Source organism: Caretta caretta, chromosome 2, assembly GCF_965140235.1.
Source record: "Caretta caretta isolate rCarCar2 chromosome 2, rCarCar1.hap1, whole genome shotgun sequence".
Classification (NCBI taxonomy): Eukaryota; Metazoa; Chordata; order Testudines; family Cheloniidae; genus Caretta; species Caretta caretta.
In genome coordinates this window covers 192,129,996-192,155,595 of record NC_134207.1, presented here as the reverse complement: position 1 = coordinate 192,155,595, position 25,600 = coordinate 192,129,996, and the positions used below count along the sequence as shown (strand labels likewise).

Below are 25,600 nucleotides of genomic sequence, written 5' to 3'. Positions count from 1 at the left end.
ATGCCCTCCATGTTGTTGGGGTGTATATAACCTCTTATTAATAGGAAGGGTTGGGAGTTATGTTTTCACTCAAAGGAAATAAAGATATCCTGTAGTTAAACTCTGGTTTAAAATGTCTAGTTTTTAATGTACTCAAATATTCCTCTTTCTGGTGGCTGGGAGCATATGCTAGCTAGCCTTCTTAGATTAGTATATGATACTCTAAAGCAGTGGTTCTCAAACTTTTGTACCGGTGACCCCTTTCATATAGCAAGCCTCTGAGCACGACCCTCCCTTATAAATTAAAAGCACTTTTAAAATATATTTAACATCATTATAAATGCTGGAGGCAAAGCAGGTTTGGGGTGGAGGTTGACAGCTTGTGACTCCCATATAATAACCTTGTGACCCCCCCGGGGGGTCCTCACCCCCAGTTTTAGAACCCCTGTTCTAAAACATCAATTCAGTGTGTGATATTGGTCTTCATAAAAGGTGTGACTGACAGTTTTAGTGAACACCATAAAAGTAGCAGAGGAGAATTAGTTGGGATTGAGTCACAGGGAGGAATGATTTTGATTTGTGGAGGCCCTGGGCTCGGATTTAAATATTTGGGTTTGTTGATAAATTGCATAGTCAATTGCTTGACTATGCTTTGGATTGTTATGAAATATACTCAAGACCAAATAACCAATGTCAGTCAGGTGTATTAATAGGGTACAGGAAAAGGGGTTTATCTGATGCCAGTCTCTGAGAAGCAGTCCAGTGCAGCATGGTAAAGAAGGTATGCTCACCAAATTACACACCTTGCCAAAGGTCACTTAATCTGTGCCTCTGTAAAATGAGGATAATGAGGCTTACCTTCTGTGTAAAATGTTATGTAGTACTTTTAATCAACAGGTCTCAAAAGAGCTAGATATTAATAGATTGTAATATATTTGGGACAGACTGTCACACTATATTTGTACAGTGCCTAATATAAAAGTTTAATCTCAGCTGGAGCCTCTTGATGTGACTGTAATACTAATGAATGAGGTGGGCACCATCCATCTCTCAACTTCCTTATCTACCGTCACATGAATGCACTAATGCCAGTTTCAAGAACCAGCATCTCTGATATCAAAATACAGTAGCAAAGAGAGCTAAGGGTCAATCAGCCCCTTGGAATCTGGCCTGGTCTTAGGATGCTGTGATGCCCCTGCCTCCAGGGGCAGGCTACTGTGAAAGGCAGGTTTCTTAGGTAAAAGGATTTTAGCAAGAGCACGAAGAACGAAAGGGGAGGTGGTGGAGCATGCAGAAGTGGGGGCTTACTCAGGAGTGGGTGTCTACGGGCAGTGTGCGATGTGGCTCATGGTGGGTGGGGATGTGCAATCAGCTGGGGTGGGGACACCGAGGTGTGCAGGGAGAGGGGTGGGCACTAGAGCAGGGAGATGCTCAGTGCCGTGGGGGGGGGGGGTGAGAGTCTATGGGGCACGGTTGACGGGAACGCTCACTCAGTGGGGGGGGGGGTACGTAGCCGCTAGGGGGCAGGCGCGCGGGGGGGGGGGGTCGGTGACCTGTGAGCGGGCTGGGGGAGTTCAGGGGGGCGGGGCTGGAGCGTGCAGCAGACGGGTTCCCTGGGTCTCGCTGAGGTGCTGGCGGGGCACGCGGGCGCTCCCGAACAGGTGGCTGCGGCGGGGGTCCGTGCGGGGAGGAAGCCGCTGCTCCTGAGACTGGGAGTGGCAGAGGCGCGCGCGCTCCCGACCTTGGGCCGCGCGTCTGGGGGGAGGGGAGGGGAGAGGAGAGGAGGAAGCTCTGAGGCGCCTGCGCATCTACAACTCCCTCTTCCCGAGTGGCCCTTCCGTTCCCGGCCCCACGGGTAGCGGAAGTGGATCGAGCGCTCGGGGAGCGGGGATGCGTCCGTGCCGCCGCCGCGCGGAGCCCGAGCAGTGAGACGTGCTGGGGGGCGGAGGAACCGCCGCCGCCGCCTGCGCCACAGGCGTCTCGGGTGAGCGGGGGAGGCCGGGGACGCCAAGCGGGGGAGAAGTCGGAGGGAGGAGGGGGGGCAATGAGGAGCTGTGCGGAGAGACTGGGGGGGGGCGGCGGCGGCGGCAGGCGGTGTATCGGGGGAGCTGCGGGGGCGGTGGGGGCAGAGGCCCTCCCTAGGGGCAGGGAACGAGGGTGGTCACCGGGTCCGAGTCTCTTCAAGCTGCCTCCCGGCGTAGGGGAGCGGTTCTCGGTGGCTGGGCACGGGGGGCGGGGGTGAGGGATATCGTGTTGTCGGGGGGCGGCGGCTATGGGGCTGCCGGGAGCTGGTGTAGGAAACGCGCCCTGCGCTCTTTCCTCGGGCGGCATCTGGGCTGGCTTCGTTGCTGAGTCTCCCTGTTCGGTGTGGCTGCTGGGTAACTAATCCTCCCGTGGCAGCTGCCAGCCAGCTCGCCCCGTGAGCGTGTTTGTCTCGGTGCGGGGTGTGTGTGTGTGTGTATGTGCGTCTAAGAGAGCGAAGGGACCCGGAGATCTGCTTTTACTTTTGCTAGCGCCCATTTCTCTTGCAGATGTTGCTGCAGGTGGGGGCAATGGGAGCTGTGTAACTGCCTGGGATCTGGGGCGGCTCCCCCTTCTCCTCTGTGTCAGCTCCAGGGCTGCTGTTGCTAAAGTCTTTGTAACTAACAACCCAAGTGCGGTTTCGATGGAAAATGAAGGTAAAGCTCTCATCAGAGTCACTGACTTCATTGGAGCCCAGAGGGGAGGGGGGGGTTGCACGTGATTTGATGGTGGTAGGTCGTACAGCTGTTTGTACACCACTCTAGGTTTACACTGCTGCTTTGACATGTTCATCTAGTATCTGAGGGTTTTATGAGTTGCTGGGTCTTATTCTGCAATCATACCTTATGAATTATAAAGCTGTTATCTTTGTGGCAACATCTGTTGAACATACTTGTGGTGAAGTTTTTATTTTGTTTTTGTTATCCTCTGCAAAATATAGTGAAATAAATTCTCCTCCAGAATGTCTTAACGGTAAGTAGATCTTTGTGGTCTTATTGACATTGGAAAATGCACCTTAGTTGCTTTGAAAATAATGAATTAAATATGTATCCTAAAACTAGTGAATTCTTTTGTTGGTGGTTATTTGGATCGCCTGCTCCTTAGAGAATTAATATTGGAAATACTCTTTTATTTTCTTTAAATTGTGTAATTGTAGCTCTGTTTTATGTAGAGGAAATCTGTTTTAACTCCATACTGTGAATAAGTCATTATGGTAGTCTTTCAGCTCTGTTTTTTCCTAATTGAGTAACAGATGTTATGGTGTTCTGATGGTTATAAAAATGCAGCACTGAGGAATCTCATGTTCATAGTACCTCTTGAAACGTCATACATAAAGATATAATGTGTCGATCTAAAAACAGGCTGCTTTGTTGCCATGCCACTTCCTTTTAGGTAGGATATCTAGGTGTTCCAGTAATAGAACTACTAATAGTTCACAGATGCCATAGTCCAGTGATGACCCCACCCAAGCCTTTCCTATAGTTTGAACCCCCCATGCACATAGCAAGCCAATCCTAGAATCCCTAAAGCAGTGGTTTTCAAACTTTTTTTCTAGCGACCCAGTTGAAAAAAATTGTGGGTGCCCATGACCCAACGGAGCTGGGGATGAGTGGCTTGGGTGAGGGGTTCAGGCTGTGGGATGGGGCTTGAGTTTGGGGTTCAGGAGGAGGTCAGGGCTCTGGGCTGGAGGTGCAGGCTCTGGGGTGGGGATGAGGGGTTTGGGGTGCAAGAGTGGGGCTCTGGGTTTGAAGGGGAGGCTCAGTGGTGCAGCTGGGGTACAGAGGCAGGCTTCCTGCCTGTTCTGGAACCGTGGACCGTGCTGTGCCTCAAAGCATCCAGCAGCAGGTCCAGCTCCTAGGCAGAGGCACGCAAGCAGGCAATAGGACTTTTAACGGCCTGGTCAGCAGTGCTGACCAGAGCCGCTGTGACCCAGTACTGGGTCATGACCCACAGTTTGAAAACCACCGCCCTAGAGCAGCATGGTTGTGATCCCAGAAACAGATACTTCCCCCTCACCCTGGGCTGAGAATCCCTGTTATAGTTGATGACAAAGTCAGTCTGTTGAAACTTGTCAGTGACATCTGGATCCTCTGCAGATTTTGGATAGGTATGTTTGTGGCTTTGAAGTTTCCTTCAGCTGAATTTAGATTTTTTTTTTCTTCTGACTTCTACAGGTTCTGATTCTAGAGAAAGCACTAATTGCTTAGTTTTAAATAGAAGTAACTCCAAAATCAAGATGAATTCTACTTACAGTGGAATGGGTTCATGAGACTGTTAAGATAGACATTTTTTTTAGACTCTAAATTGACCTGAGTGCTGTTTTTCTTCCTCATTTTGTGTCTGAATTATGTGTAGTTAATTTCTCTTGATTGTGTAGGTCTTTCAGGCAGCAATGGGAGAAATTATTTTAAAAACAAGATAGTGATTGTAGAACCACAGAAATTTGCAGTGGCACTGGAGCCACTTGTTGGTTTTAGCCTGTACAAAGTTTTAAAAAAAATTATCTTTTTGTTCATTACTTTGAAAACTGAGAGTTCTACTTTGCCACTCTGATATTGTTAATGAGTTTCTTGTATGGAATTTAACATTTTAATTGTCTTCTAAGGGAGTACTGTACTCTAATTGAAGAGCATTAATGTGGAACAGCAGGGCGTGTACTAGAGAGAACACATCATAGTAGGACATAGACTACCCATTTGCAACCCTAGTTAGCTTGTTGCATTGATTTTTCTTCAGTAATCTGCATTTCAAACATTTTTATTGTAAAGAAATATGTAATTTGTTTTAAAAATGAGACTATTAGAGACTGAGTGTAAAAGAGATGAAAATAACATGTTATCAGTTGAATGCAGGTAAGTGTTCATCCAGCCTGAATCCTCTGCTAGAAATAGATAACAAAAATAAGGCTTATAATTTTTATAACTCTAGTCCTCTACAGGGTAATAATCTAGTTCAACTCTTCTGAATATCAGTTGCACGAGAAGGGGATTTCTTCGTCAATTCACAGTGAGGAAAATATCTATAGGAATAAATTAGTAAAACGTGTAAGCTTAATGATACTTCCACTTTTTAAAATGTAGCTTTAACTTCTGGAAAAAAGGACAGGTTTTCAGAGTAGCAGCCATGTTAGTCTGTATCCGTAAAAAGAAAAGGAGTACTTGTGGCACCTTAGAGACTAACAAATTTATTAGAGCATAAGCTTTCGTGAGCTGTAGCTCCTTTTTCTTTTTACAGAAAAAAGGAGACATCTTAAAAGATGAACAGTTTCAACTCTGTTAAATTTAGATAGCGAACACTTGCAGTATTAATACATGCTTTCTGTCTGCTATCAGCTCTAATTTATTTTCTAAATTAATTTAAGAAATCCCAAATATCTCCTAAGCAATTCAGGTACTGAACCTGTGACTAATACAATATAGTCTTTCTTTGTGAGGACAGATACATTAAAAGATTGTGTAGTGCTTTGAAATTAGGGTGACCAGATGTCCCAATGTTATAGGGACAGTTTCGATATTTAGGGCTTTGTCTTATATAGGTGCCTATTACCTCCACTCCCTGTCCCGATTTTTCACACTTGCTATCTGGTCACCCTATATGAAATCTCTTAATGGATAAGTGCTATATAAGAAGTAGGTGGTGGTGGTATAGTATGAATGATGCTACACCTATCTCATCTGCCTTAGGGTTAGTGAGAGAAACTGAGGTGCAGGCAAGGGAAAGGAGTGACATACCTGAGATAACTGGAAGTCTGTTCCAGAAATATATGTACACTTCCTTCTAAGTGATATTTTATAATATCAGTTTTTTAAATTAAACCGTAATTCTTTGTAAGTGCAGGTCCCTTCTTAATAGCTATGTTGTGAAATGTGAATGAGGAAGTGTTCAGGGATTGAAGTAATTGAGGAAGCAATGGTATTTATGAAAATGATGTCAAGGTTCCTCCCCACTCTGAACTCTAGGGTACAGATGTGGGGACCTGCATGAAAACCTTCTAAGCTTACTTTTACCAGCTTAGGTTAAAACTTCCCCAAGGTACAAATTAATTTTATCCTTTGTCCTTGGAATAACCACTGCCACCACCAAACTCTAACTGGGTTTACTGGGAAACGTGGTTTGGACACATCTTTCCCCCCAAAATCCTCCCAATCCTTGCACCCCACTTCCTGGGAAAGGTTTGGTAAAAATCCTCACCAATTTGCATAGGTGACCACAGACCCAAACCCTTGGATCTGAGAACAATGAAAAAGCATTCAGTTTTCTTACAAGAAGACTTTTAATAAAAATAGAAGTAAATAGGAGTAAAGAAATCACCTCTGTAAAATCAGGATGGTAGATACCTTACAGGGTAATTAGATTCAAAACATAGAGAATCCCTCTAGGCAAAACCTTAAGTTACAAAAAAGACACACAGATAGAAATAGTCATTCTATTCAGCACAATTCTTTTCTCAGCCATTTAAAGAAATCATAATCTAAAGCATACCTAGCTAGATTACTTACTAAAAGTTCTAAGACTCCATTCCTGTTCTATCCCCAACAAAAGCAGCATACCAACAGACACACAGACCCCTTGTTTCTTTCCCTCCTCCCAGCTTTTGAAAGTATCTTGTCTCCTCATTGGTCATTTTGGTCAGGTGCCAGCGAGGTTACTTTTAGCTTCTTAACCCTTTACAGGTGAGAGGATTTTTCCTCTGGCCAGGATGGATTTTAAAGGGGTTTACCCTTCCCTTTATATTTATGACAGAGACATACACAAATTTTCAACGTTTTATTGTCCTGTTCTTCCTTTCATTTTTCAGTCTTTGAATTAGCTCTTCCAGAGGTTTAAATGGTTCTGTTAATAAGCATATATTTTCTTGTTTGCACATCTGCTGTTCTCTGTTCCCCCACTCTATTCCTTTTGCTGTTTTGAGCTCGTCTTCCTTCTCTATTCTGGTCAACACTTTTTACAGCTAGATACTAGGAGCTTTCATTTTAGTAGCTCTACTAGTTATCCCATCTGAAGTAGCACTTAATTTTTCAAGGAGAGAAATGTCAGTAAAGATTGCAGTTAGAACTAAAACCTTAGTTTTACATGTTTGAAAAAGGATATTAAATTTGTTTAATAAGATCTTGCTCTGAAACACCACTACTTTGGGTCTTGAAAGTGGGTTTTATTAGTCGGAGCAATAAGTTTGAATGGTTCACCTTGAAAGCAAAAACATTGTTCTACTAGTTGACATTAGCCTCTGAAAACTGAGTTTTGGTAAGCAGTGATGTATTAACATACAAGTATGCTTCCAGGAAGACAACATTAAATACATTTCCCCATTTCCCTAATGGGGTCAAAGTGAATGAGAAAACCAGTATTCCCAGAAGCTGGGATTCCCACCAATGTTGTCCCAGGACCTTGCTTGTGCCTCCCTCTCTTCTATTGAGGTTGACAAACTAGGAATGTTTAAGCTGAGGCTTGAGAAGAAGCCCCAGATGTTTCCTGGTTGGTTGGAGGATAAGGGATGCTCATCTCAGACAGTTTTTACCCAGCTCAACCCCCTCCCCCCAGTCAGGGAGATGAGACACTCAAAGATAATAATCATGGAACACAGAACATAATACAAAATTAACTTAATAAGCAAATACTTATTCCTTAATCATATGCTGTTCAAAATAAAAAGCTTGCAATTCTGTATGTAGAACAACTCAAGTTTAGTTCTCTGCCTATGAACTAGTTAGGCTTAACCACTTTCTTGTACCTGCCCTTAGATACAGATGCACTTTTACCAACTTAATTCCCCCCCCCCCCATCTATCTTGTTACAGGATTTTGATCAAACTAATCTGAATGTGTTAACACTCTGAATTTTTGCTAAACTAGAGAGAAAGAAATGCAGGTTTCTGTAAAACTAACCATTCTGATTAATCTCTGTAGTCTTTGACTTTATTCCCACAATTTTTCACCACTTTGTAAGAAATTGTGACATCTTTTCTTGGCAGACATAGGCCTGGTGTAGAAATCTGGATATACAACTAAATGCTAGGAAAGCAGAAAGGAACCCAGGGTTATTGTTCAGTTACACCTCTTCATCCTGTTTTTGAGCTCAAGCTGTAATCTTTGTATTGGGGATCAATCACGTTGACAAGTGATATTGTATAAATGCTTTTCACCAGTAGATTTCACTTTACAAAGGAGGTAAGTATAGTTATCCCCATTGTGCAGATGGCAAAACTCAGGTGAAATGATTTGCCCCGGGTCAGACACTAGGCCAGTGGCAGAGCTGAGAATAGAACCCAATTCTCTAAAGTTCTGGTCACTTTCTGAATTATTTTGTAGCTATTATCTAGTCATGTTTCATATTTGACCAACCACCTTAGAGTAACATCAGTATTGATGCTCTACATTTTTAACATTTCCTTCATTTGCAGCATCTAGTGGTGGACCTGGAAGTTTACATCTTTCTGGAAAAGTATATTCAGGATGAAGTTGCTCATTTTATTTTTGTTGCTCGTCTTGTGCTACATTCAAAGTGACTTTGTCCTTTTGAAAAAAGACTGCACCTTTCCTATCAAGTCTTAGCTTTTCAGTTGTTTAATCTTGAACGTGAGATGCAAAAAACCTCCCGGATTAACGTGATGAAGGGGAGTTGTTGGAATGTCTGGAACAGGGACTTTATCATTACAGCTCCACCCATTTCCCTTTTCCTCTAGGCTTGTAGGCAATTTAATAATTTCAGTGGTGTTATCCCCTCTATTAGAAAACTATTCTCATCACTTCCCTTTTAACTTCTAGAATTAAATTAAAACCAGTATTTCTGGTTTCCAAAGCTTTCATATGTTCATACAAATACTTCAGTGGGGTATTTTAAAACAAAAACAAGCCTCAAGCCGACTTGGATTTCTTTTGGGGAGTGGGGGACAGAAAGGGGAATTTCTTTCATAAACCTGCCTCCAAGCAAGCTTCAGTACCCACATCTTTGTTCTAAATACTGTCATTCTCCAAGCTGGTCATGTTACTAGTTATTCTATTTATCCTAGCACTGCCTTTCTACCGTGCTAATCAGGCAGACTTGTTTCCCAGATCCAGCAACCAGTGTCTCTTGTCTGTCTGGTGCTGCTGTAGTAGTATAGCTTATACTACACTACTTCAAATACTTTCCCTTTCCCTCCAGTGCCAAAAAAACTTCATTTATCTACTGTGGCATAGAAATAGTTTTGAGACTGAATCTGCTTTTGAGTCAAACTTTCATGAAAGTATGCCAGTGTGATCCTGTTACTAGGTTGTCTATTAAAACCTATTTGAAGGGTCTGTAACTTAAACAATTGTTGATGAGGCAGGAGAAGGTAGTACTCCTGGGGGCATTCTGCACCAAAAAGTTAAATTGTATGCACAATATTTTAAAATTCTGCAAATGTTTTGTCAAAAGACACAATCATGCCATTTTCAATTATTTTGGTAATTTTATTGCAAAATACCTGTCATCAAGTACGTCTGACTGTACAGACACACACAAATTCCCCTGGGAGTAGAGAGTTAAAGAACCACCCTATGATAACCCAGTTCCTGTTCCTCTGCCCCCTTCCATCCCTGCCCAGAGCTCAGCTGCGAGCCCCCCTCCCTCCCCCCCGTGCCCAGATAACCATACCCTGTCCCTCCCCAGAGCCCAGCTGTGTGGTGGTCGCCCCCCCCCCCCATAACTTTGCAGTAGCTGCTCTGAAAAAAGTGTGAGGAATCAAGCTAACTCTTCCACAAGACATGCAATGGACCTCAATAGTGGACTGTTTTGAGCACTATATCAAGAACTGGCCTAATCTGTGAACAAAATCGTGAGAAAATAGATGGCACTGTCACAGCCAAAGTTCTCAACATTGGGCTTAAGAGAAATGTTGAACACACGCTGAGTAGCCTGAAGCCTATTCCTATAGCCTTGAACAAAATGCGGGGAAATAGTTCCTTCCAAATTTCAACAATGTCAGCAGTAAAACAGCTGAGTGAGGATCTTAAAGAGAAATATGCATGACAGAGTTAAATTACAAGCATTAAAAAAAACAAATGGGAGAAGCACTATCCCCAGCTCATTTTCTTGCAAATATTCTCAATACTGAGTACCAGGGTCAAACCTTAACTGCTGAAGAAGAGTTGGCTCTGACATGGACATCCAGCCATCATCCCTCCATAATGCCAACTATAATAATCTTCAGAGCTAAGGGTGAGCCATTCAAGAAATATGTTTGCTGATGATGCTTGAAAGAAAGTCATCCCAGTGAACTGGTGGAAGTCACTTAAGCACTTGGATTCAGAGACTGTTGAAGTGACGATCTCACTTTTAACAGCAGTAGCTGCTTCTGCCGGTGTAGGAAGAAAATATTCTTTCTTTCGACTAATTCATTCCAAATTGAGAAATCGTTTGGGACCTGAAAAAGCAGGCAAACTTGTTTTTTCTTTTCCAGATTATGAACAAACAGGAAAACGAAGGTGAAGACAACTGAGTTAGCGGCAGAAGCCAATATTTTAAGTTTCTCATGTTGACCTGGCTGACCTAGTCTATTTCATTTTTTTGTTTTTAAAAACTATTTCATTAACTATTTTAGTTAAAAACAATTTTAACAAAAACAAACCTGATTTTAAAAAAACTTGAATGTTTAACTAAATTCAAAAATTCATATACTTGTTTTGTTAAAATATTCTTTGCTGTTGAAGGAAAAAATCCAGAATACATAACATTGTTGTTGTTTTAGTTAACTAAAAACAATGTAAATGTTTGTCTGGTGAGGTTCTCCTCCTGATACCGCATGGCAAGAAAATCCTCCAAATATTAATGGTAACCTGTTGAATTGGAGATAGTTCACCTCCCAATGACTTCATAAATATCTGCTTCAGTTAGCTTTGGTAAATGAAATAACCAATCATTCATTTTCTGATATAGCTGTAAAACTAATCTGAAAAGTTTTTTCAAAATAAATCACTGAAAAATGTATATTGTCTACCTTCTAAAAATGAAACCTACATCTATCTGAGTTGTGAAGAATGTTTTAAGGTTATAACAACCAACAGGAATGCACTTTTATGTAGAAATCCGTGATTAAATCAAGTCTTCCTGACTAGTGATTTAAATCCAATTGATTTAAATCAAATCCATCCTGTCACCTCGATTTCAGACTTCTTCAAGAAATGTGTCTCCACTATATGCAATGCATCTTTGGTATGGTAGACATCCTTTGAACTTTGTAGACTAGAAGATCCACATTCTTGGAAAGTTGAAAGCTAGATGAAAACTTCTTATCTGTTGTTCTTTGAAGTTGTGTGTGGTTATAACAGATTATGCTCTCATCCTTCTCATATTCTGAGTTGGGGAATGGATGGTGGAGAAAAATGTTTTAACGTCTTTATTGATTTACAAATAACATGAGGGGCTTATGACTGTCAAGACTACTAGTTATGGCTCGCATGCAAATGCCTGCTATTGGTTGGTGTCCAGAGAACTTGGAACAAAGCATGTACTCAAGACTGTAGTTTTATCATTGCATGCCCTTATAACAAGAAATAAAGAACTATATTTCTTAATTTGTCTTGAAGTAGAGGATTAAATTGCCAATATATCTAGTAATTGTAGATTACTTCATAGAACTCATGTGAACTGGGTGTATATATAAGCAGTGTAGTTGTAGCTGTCTGTCCCAGAATATCAGAAACAAGGTTTTCTGAGGATACTGCAGGAAACTGCCATATCTGACACAGAAGGTACTTACACTGTAGTGAAGCCATCTCTGTAAGTTGTTTTCTGTAAGGTATTTTCTCTAAAGCTTGAATCATTTTTGACTTTTCTTTACCTTCCAATTTTTCAACATCCTTTTTAAAATGTGGACACCAGAACTATATGCAGTATTTGTCTCACCAATGTCCTATGCAGTGGTAAAAATCACCTAAATGTATACTAGTGTCCTACTCACTGCTCCCCTGTTCATACATTCAAGGATCACATTAGCCTTTTTTGCCATAATATTGCACTGGGAGTTCATGTTCACTTGCTTGTCTGCTATGGTCCCTAATTTTAACTTTTAAACTTATGTGGTAATGGAAATCTTGAGGATGTAACTAGAAAAATAACCTTCTTTAGCTTGTGAAATGTAATGTTGAATGAAACTAACAGTAAAATAAACCAAGTAGGGAGAGAGCTGGGATCTAACAGATTCTTCCCTGCAATTTAAGTAAAACTATACATGCTGTATTTTGTAAAATACAGGACATCATTGTTTGTTGTCCAGTACTGACTGTCAGAATCCCTTTTGTTCCGGAATAAGTTGTGATAAGCAAACTACCTAAAATTAGTCTGGTTTAATATTATGTATTTTTAAACAGATGAGTAAACTTTACTAGTCAGAGAAAAGAATCAGAAATGCAAGTCAAAGACAAGACTTTGTCTGTGATGCTAGTTTGTGAAGTTCTAATTGGTCTGTACAGCTTTATTGTCATTGATGTTACTGAGTTGTTACTCTGAAAATTGCTATACCATTGAATTCCCCTCTCTGTAAATCCACCATGGGCTGCCAGGAGTTAACTTTTCTAGTAGGGAAGTACTGTAACTGTTCTCCTGCCTTCAGACAACCTCTTCAGCATACCCATTATATAGTCAGAATACAGTCATTTAGGGACAATGGAGAACCATTTTTCTCCAACCCCTCAACAGGGGTCTGTCATTTTAGAGCAGTGGAAAATTCCCAACAGCATAACAAGGGAATCAGGCGGTGGTGGTAGGGCATATAAATTCTAGGGACTCAGACACAGGAAGTTTTGGGCAGGTAGAGAGGAGCATATGCTTTTGTAGCGTGGGAGTGGTGCTTGGTCCCACAGCCAGATCAAGGTGAGAGAAAGCAAGCCTGTCAATAGCTCAGACATAAGTGAGAGGTTTTTCGCAGGAGTGGGTGGGTGAGATTCTGTGGCCTGCGTTGTGCAGGAGGTCAGACTAGATCATAATGGTCCCTTCTGACCTTAGTATCTATGACAGGCTGAGAGTCAGAAGTCAAGCCATGAGCTTTAGCAGAAGGTTGCTGGACATCCCCCCAGAGAACCCCTGCCAAAATAATGCTCCAGAGTGGTGACAAAACTGAGGCAGAGAGATGCATGTACGATTTATCTTTTTGTACAGATGTCTGCATTTCTTGTGCCATTTGAAGAAAGAGCAGTGGTGTCTTACAAGAAGCCTGTGCAAAGTCTATATGTTATGTGCTACACCTGTCATGTCCGTGAAAAGGTAAACTAAACTGGATGCTCTTGTTTTCAGGTGGAGTGCTGAGAAAGGGTGTCTTAAGAAATGGGGTTGTCTCAGGAAGTCAGTACTAGTTCCAGGGCCTGGGCAGTTGGAGCATGAGGTCTCAGCTATCAGAGAAGGGGGCTAGATAGAGGATCTGCACCCTGCGAGTATGCTTAGGAACCCCAAGGTGGGCAATACCTGCATTCTGTTCAGATTCTGGAGGCTTAAAGCACATGGGATCCAGCAGTTTCCCTCATAGCAGGCTGGTGGGTGCCTGAAAGAGGGTATTTGACTAAATCTGTGACATAATTGGAGTAAATTCTCCAGAGGGGCAAGATCCCTTTGTTCTGAACAGCACATGGACTTCTGATTTGGTGTGAAATTGTCTCTCTATTGAAATTATTTTTGCCTTTAACGTCAGTGGACCCGTGGTTTCACGCTGGGGTCTACATCTACATGCAACTACATAGCTTAACTTTTAAAATAACAAAGTATTGTTGGGAGAATTTTGCCCTTGCCTCCTGTCATAAATATAAAGGGAAGGCTAACCACCTTTAAATCCCTCCTGGCCAGAGGAAAAAACCCTTTCACCTGTAAAGGGTTAAGAAGCTAAAGATAACCTCGCTGGCACCTGACCAAAATGACCAACGAGGAGACAAGAACTTTCAAAGCTGGAGGGGGGAACAAAGGGTTCTCTTTCTCTGTGTGTTGTTTTTGCTGGGACCAGAGCAGGAGTGCAGGTCAGAACTCCTGTAAATAAACAATCTAGTTAGATATGCGTTAGATTCTGTTTTGTTTAAATGGCTGATAAAATAAGTTGTGCTGAATGGAATGTATTTTTGTAACTTAAGGTTTTGCCTAGAGGGATTCTCTGTTTTGAATCTGATTAGCCTGTAAGGTATTTACCATCCTGATCTTACAGAGGTGATTCTTTTACTTTTTCTTCTATTAAAATTCTTCTTTTAAGAACCGGATTGCTTTTTCATTGTTCTTAAGATCCAAGGGTTTGGGTCTGTATTCACCTATGCAAATTGGTGAGGATTTTTATCAAGCCTTCCACAGGAAAGGGGGTGTAGGGTATAAGAGGACTTTGGGGGGGGGAAGATATTTCCAAGTGGGCTCTTTCCCTGTTATATATTTGTTAGACGCTTGGTGGTGGCCGCAATAAAGTCCAGGGGCAAAAGGTAAAATAGTTTGTACCTTGGGGAAGTTTTAACCTAAGCTGGTAAAAATAAGTTTAGGGGGTTTTTCATGCAGGTCCCCACATCTGTACCCTAGAGTTCAGAGTGGGGAAGGAACCTTGACACCTCCTCTTAGTTCCCTACTTTTTGCTAAATCCTCTGCTGATTATCGTCCCTGGTAATCAAAAAGACAAGTAGCTTTAAAGCTAATGTTTCTTGTTTGAGAATCTCTTGTGATGCTTATGTAAAGTTCATCTGGGAGTTGGGGGGAGAAAACAATAGTGGACAACCCCCCTCAATCAAGTTGACAGCTGCATAGTGTTTTAAATAGTCTTTGTTGTTTTGAATAACACTTTTGGTCTGTCTCTCTCTTCCCCCCTTGCACTCCCCCTTCTGCTCCCCCCATCATTTTTGCTACTTATCACATCTTCAGTGTTCACCTTGGGCAATTGATTAAAGTCTTTTTAATACTGGTTTGATATTTTTAATACTGGTTTGGTACTGTATTAATTTCCCACAATAAATACCAGTAAAAGCTGTTATCTGGCACTTTACCAATCGGAAAGCTCTAGAAACCGGCATTTCTGGTCTCCATTAAAAGTCTGGCTATCTGGATCCACGTGGTTCCCTGGAAGGGGGAACATGTCCCTGCTGTTCTAAGGTGGAGGAATGGCCAAGGGGCTCCGTGCACTGCCTCTACCCCGACCTGAGTGCGGGTTCTGCAGTTCCCATTGGCCAGGAACTGCAGCCAATGGGAGCTGCGGGGGCACATCTGTAGGGCAGAGGAAGTGCGCAGAGTGGCATGACGTGCTTCCACCTAGGAGCAGCAGGGATATGTCACTGCTTGTGGGGAGCCGCCCAAGGTGAGTGCCGCCTGGATCTGGCACCCTGAAACCTCTCCCATGACTCGGCCCTGAGCCCCCTCTCGCATCCAAACTCCCTCCTTCCATTGGTAAGTATAACTGTTAACTGGAAGTTTTGACTAACTGGCATCCCCTATTCCCACAACATGCCGGATAACATAACTTTTACTGTACTTGTCTTCATAAAACAAATTTTTCCTCCCCCCGCCCTGCACAGAATGACTCTCCTTTGGAAATAGGATACATCTGACCTGTGGAATTCAGAGGTGGGCCAGCTTTTCTTGGTGCTCCAGGACTAAGCCTTGCACTTCAGGCCACCAGAGTTTCTGCCTCCCGTGGTGGAACAAATTGGCAATTCAGTTTCTCTCAATCACTTTTGTATTATACGTAACTTCAATGTTTTCAACTTCTAGCTGCACTGTCCCTCTCAACTGAGCACTCATTAGAGCATTAAGGCTCTAACCCTCTGGTTCCTCCAGTGTGATACCACTCTAGCAAACTCCTGCTGTACCTCTCTGCAAACATCAAGCCAAGTCCAAGAGCAGATTTTCAAGAACCCGAGGGAAAGCTGTGTCCTGCTGTTGCAAGTCAGTGATCCCTCTTGTGCCAAGACATGAGTTTTGAGTTGGGCACTATGCTGGGGCCTCTCCTGAAGCTGACTGTGGGAAGGTTTGACCAAGAGCGCCTCTCAGCCTGCATACTTGAGTAATTCTTGGAAACTGTAGAGGCTCTGGGTCCTCAAAAGACAAAAGCATTCCCTTAAGAAGCTGGCAGAGCTTGTGAATGTCTTGCAGCCTGACGCACCTCTGCAGTTGTCTATAGATTGAACAACTGGTTGGCATCCGTTAACAGTTTCCAGGATACTGCATTTCATCTAGTTTATCCTTCCAATAGATTTTAACATATCCACACCCTGAATGACTAGTCTCCTGGACAGAAGGAAGAGTGGTGGTGGAGGAAGAGGGAAGTCTGAGGAAATGGGGGCATGTGCATGCCCCCAAGGACTTATCTGTACTTAACATATTTCTGTATAACTTATATTGCTCAGGAGTTTGAATAATCCATATCCCTGAGCAGCTTAAGTTGTACCGATTAAGTGCTCGTGTAGACAGTGGCTTCTCCCACCAATATAACTGCTGCCTCTGTGAGGCAGAGTTGTTATACTGATGGAAGAGCTCTCTCCATTGGCTTAGAGCATCTTCACCACCACTAGTGTAGACCATCCCTTAGTATGGGGGGAGAAATGAGGCACACAAACCCTTGGTGCGGAAGAGATTGGGCATCCTGGTATAGGTGAAGTGGGCACACAGAGCTCCATCCAGGGGGCAAGAGAAGGGCATCAAGCAGGGGAAGATGTTAGTCTTTGCCCTAGGACTGAGGGCTCTCACAGTTCCCTTATCATGGGGACCCTATATGGGAAAGGGAGAATAGAGGTGTACACAGAGCTCCTGACATGGGTCAAGTGGGGTTACGCAGATCTCCTCGCAGTGGGAGTTTGGGGAACCTTGATGGGGGAAGAAGACAATGGAGGAGCCACAGCCATGGAGGAAGTAGAGAATGTTGGTGTATGCAGGGCTGCTGGTGTGGGAGAATGGGGGGATCATCCTATGGGAGGAGGGAAGGAATGGGGGTTGCAGAGAACCCTGGATGGGGGAGATTGGGAGAGTTGCAGGGAGCCCGTAAAAGAGGGGAATGGATGGGTGTCACACAAGGGGGGCAGGATGTGAAAAGCCCCTGGTGTACACAGTGTGCTGGGCCTACATAAGATACAAAGTGTCAGGACCCTCGCCCCCAGCTTATACTGTTAATGAGCAAGTGATATAAAAATCAGGGTTTGAACCCTTTTTCCTTGGCCTTCGACACTGAAAGAGTGTTTACTGGGGCTTCTCTCCTCACTGCGACTCTGTGCGCTATATCGAGCTCATTACTCTTTTCCCTACTCACACAAACATGTTGCCATTTGCGGGTGTGCAGAGAAGCATTTTACTACTGGGAAGCCTTGTCTCAGGTAGCTGTGGAGTGAGAATTGTGGGTGTCAACCTATGTACCCTGTTAAGGAGCACTTAATGCAGCCTGTGCTCGGAACAGAGGCACATAAGGATGCAGCTATGCCATAATGGGATTTCCTGGGGTGAGTGAGAAATCAGTTCCCTTCCCATGTTAAAATGGCTCTGACTTAGTAAAGCCCTGAGTCTTACTAGGTCTCTCCTAAAATACTCAGTGTTAATGCTTTCAGCTCCCTCTCCACTCTCCCCAAAAGAGAGAGTGCAGTAACTTCTCAGTGAAGGAAAGGAGCTGTTCAAGCATTTTTAGAATCAGGATTTTTCCTGCACATACAGGCTTTGAGGACATAAGACCCAAGTGGGTACTTCTGGTTAAAACCAAATGTTAAACTAAAATGTTACATTAAAAATAACTAAGTTGGGAGATTCCTAAATCTGCAGGTGGGTGCAGCTGCTGCTCTACTATTGAGATGCAGCCATATCTTCAGAAGGGGACTTTGTTCCAAAAGATCCCATACAAATGAGGACACTACATAGAAACCTCAAAGCCTTGACTGGAGCCATTCAAGCCAAGTATTTCCTATCCTTACTGGGAAAAGCTGCTTCATGGAAAGCAAGTGGCTTGTCATCTAGCGGTATGATCCTTGTTTTGAGCATGAAAATGAAGGGAGGCAGCAACTCTCATTATCAAATGTAGGATAGGAATCCTGTACCAACACCAAGATTATTCTAGAAGGGACTGTTCCCTTAGCAAGGGAAAAAATCTAGAACAAACTCCCAAGGAAGGCCTAGATTATATTCTCTTCCCAAATCACAGGAGCCAACAAAATCCTCACATGACAAACAAAAATGAGCATCTATATAAGAGCTTGCTATTCCTCTGAGACTCTTCCTTTTGACCTACCCTCTACATGCAGAGTCTGAAACAGTGCTTGGTAGTAGTCATAGCCAGGCTCACCTTGCACATTATGCAGCTATACCCATAGATGGACAATATGCCAATGTGTAGTGTTCAGAGAAACAGACCCACTCACAATTATCCAGGTGTTGAAAAAGATTAACCCATCAGTTGAAAAAAGAACTTTTTGAACCCAAGAGAATGTTCAACTCACTGTCATAAAAGGCATGGCTGTGGCCATCACTTTACCACCATAGTAAAGATTTAAAATCCACAGCAGCTCCTGGTGATTTTTAAAAAAGCCTACAGGAATGTAAGCCTTGGATTGGGAGTATGACTCAAGGTATGGAACCTTGGGGGAAGCTGGGAAGGCTGGGGAGTAGATGACAAGTGACTTGGGAAGCTGCAGGCGGCAGGGGAAGGTCTGCTGGTACCAACTGGGCCAAGAAAAGCTTGTGCTGCTTTAGAGATCTCTACAGGCACCCTGACTTGGGGTAGTAGAGAAGCCCTAGGAGCAAGGAAAATGCCAATCCAGTTGACAACTTCTTATTGCTTTTGGCAACTGTATCCTTTTAATTAATCACTTGTACACTTGATAGCTCATCATAAATCCAACATCACCCTAATGTTCATTGCATAAAGTGAAAGTAGCTTTGTAATCCTGCCAGTGAAAGTCATGGATTCCATGAGCATCTAGCTCTTCTTTTTTTTTTTTTTTTTGGTGAAACTTTTTCTACCTCCATCTTGTTGGTGAAAGACTTAGTCTCCATTCCTGCAAAGAAGGTGGTGCTAATAAAGGTATTACTGCCATTCCTATGAGGACAACTGCAAATCTAATCTCCCCCTGTAGAGGAGAGAGGTTTTTAAATTAATCCACTAGAGAGGTACAGTGGCCTCTGTAACCTGCTGCCTAGAGGGATCACCATTGAGACAAGGTTGCTGTTAGTAGAAGGATGCCTCTGAACAAGTGTCATCATTTGGTGGGTGGGGAAGAGACATTAATCCCTTCATAAATGCTTATTGGGACTTAGAAATGCTTTAAGAGGGATGTCCAAGGGGAGCAGCAGATGCAGAATTGACTTTGCTGCTATGAATGGTGTGTTGAGGATTGCTCCTGGCAACACTGTTGCTGGCACAGAGAGCAGGTATGAAGGGAAATGAAGATGTCACTGTGGGATCCCTTCTTTGAGTGGAAGGGAGAGGTGAAGATGTTTCCGTAAGTTCAAATATCTGCTCTAGGCAACTGTCAACCATAACCGTATAGAAAAGCTACTTCCTGTACATAAAAGGTTCTAGCTGTTGTGTGCCTTTATAAGTGTACATAACATACACATTTGCAAATACGTAATTTGCGATCTTGGATTTCTTGGTATTTAGAAATGGCTAAGCTGGCATTAGCAATTTTGAGTGGTTGTCCAACTAAGACCTGAATTCTTAATTTGAGAGGAGGAAACTGCTTTTTTGGTGGAGAGTGGATGGAAAGGGGAGGTGGGAGGGTGGCAGGAAATGCACTTAGTCCTTAATAGATCATTTACCTTCTCTGCAATTCCGTTAAATATCTTAGCCAGCAGAAAAGAAGCATCTTCAGTACAATGCTGTCCCATACTACTGATATTTCACAATGCTAAACATCTTACTGCTCTCCACAGTTTATGAATTATGATGACATGAGACTCTTATCACACCTGACTGATTATAATACTGGCTCGTGTAAGCTTTTTTCCATGTTACAACTTTTCATTTTGGTTTGTTTTACAAAAACTTTTAAAATTTTCTCTGTACCCTGCTTTAAAGAGCAGGCAACTTATTGGTATACTCTTCTTGAATTAGCCAGCAGGGGACATAGAGCATGGAGTGAAATCCATCAGGGAGTTGTCAGCATGACTTCTGTTTTGCTCAGCCATTAAGGATAGTGAGCTAGAGGATTATACATACATGTAATCATTAGGATTTACTTGGTGGAACATTTGCCACTTGTAATTTTCATGCCATTAAAAAACATCTCCTGACAGTCACACAAACTTAGTCTTTTATATTGTGCTGTCACTGCATTAAGCTCTGAATTTCTGAATGTGCTTTTTCAAAGTTAATATAAATAATTTGTTTGAGTTGCATTTTCATAGTACGATATTGTATCATTACTGGATGCCTCATTTAAATAAGTGTAACAAAGTGAGGGTTCCACTGATTGTTGAAATGGACACATTAGTATACCTTGAAGTTAGCCAGATTTGATCACACTGGTGTGTAATTATTGAAACAATACTAACAGTGGCAATTTTTGTATCTTAGGTTGCAGGTTTTCAACAAATACCTAATGGTGACAGTGAGACAATGATTCCCGTACTGACTTCAAAAAAAGCAAGTGAATTGCCCGTAAGTGAAGTTGCAACCATTCTTCAAGTAAGTAGCAAGTAAATGGTTAAAACAAGACTATAGCAGTATTGTAGCAGCTATTTAAGAGGTTATTCAAGGACCGATTCTATGTACTCTTTTATGCAAATAGATACAAACATTGGCCTTCAGCTTGATTTCAACTATTAGCTATTTTGAATGCAAGCCTGATTTTTTTTTTAAATTGGCAGTTGAAACTCTGTTTTGAGAAACCTTTCACTAACATTTCAAGCAGCATTCAAAATAAAGTAGAAATTAAGAGCAAGTGTCTCAGCTTAAATATTTTTAAAAATTCATAATGAAAGGACTCTGCCGTCTCTAAAAATCAAGTCCCATGAAAGAAAAAGTAGGTACCTTTATTGCTGCCTTTGAGTATATTTAAAAAAATAGAATTGCTCTGTTCTTCTTACAGACTTCTTAGACTAGGCTTTCTATCTTAATAAGTAAGATGTTGAAGGCTTTTTAAAAAATATTTTTCCTTGATATGGCTTTTCTTAAATACTTTATTAAAATTATTTCCTAGACATTATTCTTGAAGCAGGTATCTGTCAAGTTTGGAAGTGACTTAAGTCTCAGTTGTGTGTGAATAAGATTATAAATATTTTTTTAGTTTTAAAAAGGCAAATATTTTGCTTTGGAATTGCCAGTTGCTTGTGAGACATCACTTTTTTTGTTTTCTCCTACCAAAAAATGTTGTTGTCTTCCTCCTTGGAAGCACTGGCAAAATGGCTATTTGTACACATGCTATAAAATATATTTCAAGAGCAACTTGACTACATTAGACAGTTTAGTTTGACATCTAATAGCAGTTGTGTTAACTTAATCAATTTTTTTAAACAATTTAAAAATCTGGTGTGTATTGGGGACCTGTTCAGCTTTAAAGTGTTCTGAGTTGTGCAAGCTCTGTAAGGCCATGAATGTTGGCTCTGTATCAACAGGAAAGGTTGGCTTTTTTGTGAAACACCATATTTTCTGCACAAGTTTCCTGCACCACTTTTTTCCCTTCACCTATCCCCCGTATATCCTTAAAACACTTTAGCAGCCCTCAGGATGGGTGGAACACTATCAGTGTCCTGAATCATCTTCCAGCTGCCACTTGTTCAGAGCTGGATGATCTGGCAGTCACTGCAGTTCTGGATCCAGACATTTGTACCGATGCTTCAACATTGGATGAAGTAAAGTGTCATCTCTAAACTGAAAAACAGATGTGCAGCCGGTGCTGATAGCACTCCCTCAGAGCTGCTAAAATGTACTATTGATCCTGTAGCACAATTACTTCTGGTCATCTTTCATCTAGTGTGGAGAACTGGAACCCTGCCAACTGCCTGGAAGGATGGTATTGTGATCTCACCTTATAAGGGCAGGGGACCACGCAGTGAATGTAAGAGCTACAGGCTGATCACCTTGCTCTCCATTCCAGGGAAGGTGTTGGTGCATGTTTTGCTGGCACACCTGGAGCATTTGCTACATCAGCAGCATTGTCCCCAGCAGTCAGGCTTTAGGAGGAATAGGTCCACATTCGATGCCATTTTGGTCCTTTGCTTGTTGTCAGAGATACACCGTGAGTTCAGGAAGCCCGTGCATGTAGCATATGTTGATCTCAAGGCTGCTTTTGATTCAGTAGACAGTGTCGCGTTATGGAAGGCCTTAAAGGACATAGGTGTCCTTACCACTCTGCTGGACTTGATTAGAGAGCTGTATAATGAAATCACTGCCCATACTCATCTGGGGAACCAGATGTCAGCACCTTTTTAAATCAGTATCTGGTGTTAGGCAAGGTTGCGTTTTGGCCGCTGCACTCTTTTGTCAGGCAATGGATTTCATAATGCAGTATTCAGTCAGGTCCAGAGGCATTCAGATTGGTGATCTCTCGCTCACAAACCTTGACTACGCTGATGACATTCTTATAGTACAGCGCCCCGACAGGTTTCGTGAGGCATATGGAGGAGGAGTCTGCTAAGATTGGTCTCAATGTTTCATGGTCAGAGACAAAGCTACAAAATTTAGGACCAGGTCCACCCATGACTCCAATCTCTTTGAACAACGAAACCATCGAATAAGGTGACCAGATGTCTCGGTTTTATAGGGACCGTCCTGATTTTTGTGGTGGGTTCCTCCCTTCTTATATAGGCTCCTATACCCCCCCAATCCCCTGTTTTGATTTTTCACACTTCTGTCTGGTTACCCTATCATCAAATCAGTTCTATACTTACCAGCTGCTCTAATTCTCAAACAGCAGTTCTCCATAGGATTGGAATCGTAGCATCTCCCATGAGCCGTTTACAACGGATGTGGAATCGGCATCATAGTATGACAACTAAGTTCAGGATTTATTTGAGCTGTATCCTTCCCATACTGTTGTACAGCTGCGGAACATGGCACTACGCTGCTCAGACTGGTTAAAACTGGAGGCTTTCCACACAATGTCAACATTGTATATTGGGCATAAACTGGAATGACTTCATCTGTAGTGCAGATGTTTATGGTCACTCGGGCCTACAGACTGTAGGGGCCATTGTCTGCAGGCAGCGCCTTATACTTTTTGGACATGTCACAAGGATGCCATGAGACATTCCAGCAAACGCTGTTCTCTGGGTGGCTTGTAACATCCAGGATAAAATTCCACCAACCAAGGGGTGGAGGGGGCACAGAAGCAGACCCCCTATTATATGGGTTCATCAAGTCTGTTCCGATGTTGGACTCTTAGGCCGTCAAGCCTTTGCAGTTGCACAGGAACAGACCGAATGGCGAACGATTGCTACAACTGACTGTTTAGCTAAGTGTTGAAGAAGAGGATGAGTGGAGGAAGGAGGACTGGGAAAACTGCATGAGGCTGAAGCAGCCTCATAATTCCTTATTCATGGTGCTAACTCTGACCAGGTTTTTGTGTCCATAAATCTTGGGTCAACTTTCAGGGCACATGGTCTTTTGCTGCTGCTTTGATCCCAAAGGTGCACATGCTCTCTTCATTAATATGAAATGGATGGAGTTTTTGGCCAGTAAGGGACCAGTACTTTCAGAATATGATCTCTCTAAAAGTGTTGACAAACTGAGTCACTAGGCCCCTGACCTAATCCTCAAGAGCCTGAATGCTGAATACATTTTGACAATCTATCTGGGTGGGGTGAGTGGGTTCTGCAGAGAATGTGTTATGGATGTGGAGCAGCATCCTGTACTAGAGTGTTTCATTATATATATCACTACAAAAGTTGTTTTTCCTCCTGCTGATAATAGCCCTTAATTGATTAGTCTCGTTATAGTTGGTATGGCAACACCCATTTTTTTCAGTGTGTGTGTGTGTGTATCTTCTACTGTCTTTTCCACTGCATGCATCCGATGAAGTGGGTTTTAGCCCACGAAAGCTTATGCCCGAACAAATTTGTTAGTCTCTAAGGTGCCACAAGTACTCCTTGTTCTTCATAGTGTTTGTGGGCTCTTTTTTATATAAAAAGCATAACTTTTTGCTGCTGCTTGTAACCCCCCAATTTTTTTATCTCCTTATCAGTATGTGCTATGTGTGGAGTCAGTAATTGCACATTCTCTCCATGTTCCAATAGGCTGATCTTCAGAATGGCTTAAAAAACTCTGAAGTTTGTCATAGGCGGACGTTCCATGGATGGAATGAGTTTGATATCAGTGAGGATGAGCCACTATGGAAAAAATACATTTCTCAGGTGAGTATGTGGCATTCTCAAGGCACTCAGGACTGAGTGTCACCTTGTTACCCCTCTGACATCAGCAAGTGGGAGTCTTGCCTGTGCTTGGTGGCACCCAGCCAGCCTTTCAGTCACTGAAGCACGCGCTTCTGGGCTATGCCAGCCCTGTCTTTGCCTTGCAGGTTAACAGTAGGTACACCCCAATTCCTGAAGTCCCCTTGAATTGCTCCCCTGTAATATACAGCCCCTGACACTGGCTGCTTGCAGAAATCCCAGATCCTCTATACCCAAAGGTACAGTTTACCACTTTTGCCTTAAATCACCACTCCTGTAAACTACACAGCACTTGTGAGCACTCGTAGTAAAACAAGAACAGGTTTGTTTGAGAGAATAAAGATTTGACTAGAAATAAGTGTGTGCTGGAAACACATAGGTACAATAAAAATCACAAAACATGAACCTGGTTCTATGCTTATTTATATGATTACCTTTCCTATCTCACAGTAGTGCTCCCCCCAATTAAAAAAAAAAATTCAGAGCCGTCTGGTTTCCCAAGAACCAGGATCCAAACATTAATGAGAACACTCCTGCTCTAGAAAGGGTTTCTCAGTGAATGCATTGAGTGTTTCTCCTTCCTTCCTCTGTGCTATACTGAAAACAGCCTTTTGATTCTATTCACAAACAGGGTAAACCCTTGTCTTGTTTTATAGTTCCTTTTGTTTATCTTAAATTGTTTTGATTGTTTGCGGTTGTCTCTGATTGAAAGTTTTAGTGTTGTGCAAGTCTAAACAATTGAGTCTTGCATTGCACCACTGGCTAAACAGGGCAGGGTGACACCCCAAATGAGCTGTCACCAAGACACATTATCCCCGGTGACTAATTTAATTCAAAGTCCACAAAGCATGTTTTCAATATAAATACATTATTCCTTAAAATATCACCCATGTATACATATCACAATAATGATGAATCCTGACCAGTAATGAGCTTTCTGTAGATACCTTTATGGATAAATATCCTGTATGTGTATTTGGTGTATTGAGTTTGTCAGATCTAAAGTGCAAGTTGTTTGTAAAGAACACCTTTGCTTAGAAGCCCTTGTCAGTTGTTTCCTCCACTTGGTTTTAATTTTTAGTACTTTGTAAAGATTGTTCTCCAGTCTTCAGTTCTCCACTTTCATGGCCTTAGTACAGTGATCAGTTAGGAATCTGTACTGTAAAACAGTTGGTTTATATATTGTAAGGCCTTTTATTATTTAGCAGTACTCAAAGGTCTTAATTAGACATAATTTGTTTCTGAATCTCGCATTCATGAATGAGTAATCTAACCAAACTGGAGCTGGAACAATTAAGAGTTCTCTGGAGGCTAAAATGTGAACATA

At 42.3% G+C, this 25,600-nt stretch overlaps 1 protein-coding gene across 6 annotated transcripts in view; it reads left to right on the top strand.

The window, feature by feature from the left end:
* Nucleotides 1-1,800: 1,800 nt before the first annotated feature.
* Nucleotides 1,801-25,600, top strand: part of ATP2C1 (ATPase secretory pathway Ca2+ transporting 1) — an 81,931-nt gene continuing 58,131 nt past the window's right edge. The window contains exons 1-5 of one of the 6 annotated variants that reach the window (XM_075125705.1): nt 1,801-1,963; nt 2,511-2,657; nt 13,120-13,224; nt 20,462-20,572; nt 24,121-24,237. In XM_075125705.1, coding sequence (XP_074981806.1) covers nt 2,652-2,657; nt 13,120-13,224; nt 20,462-20,572; nt 24,121-24,237 — 339 coding nt within the window. In that variant the 5' untranslated portion in view covers nt 1,801-1,963; nt 2,511-2,651. Of the gene's footprint in view, nt 1,964-2,510; nt 2,658-2,839; nt 2,974-13,119; nt 13,225-20,461; nt 20,573-24,120; nt 24,238-25,600 lie in introns of those variants that run through there. The other 5 variants (XM_048838747.2, XM_048838746.2, XM_048838749.2 and 2 more) reach the window with 5 other exon arrangements.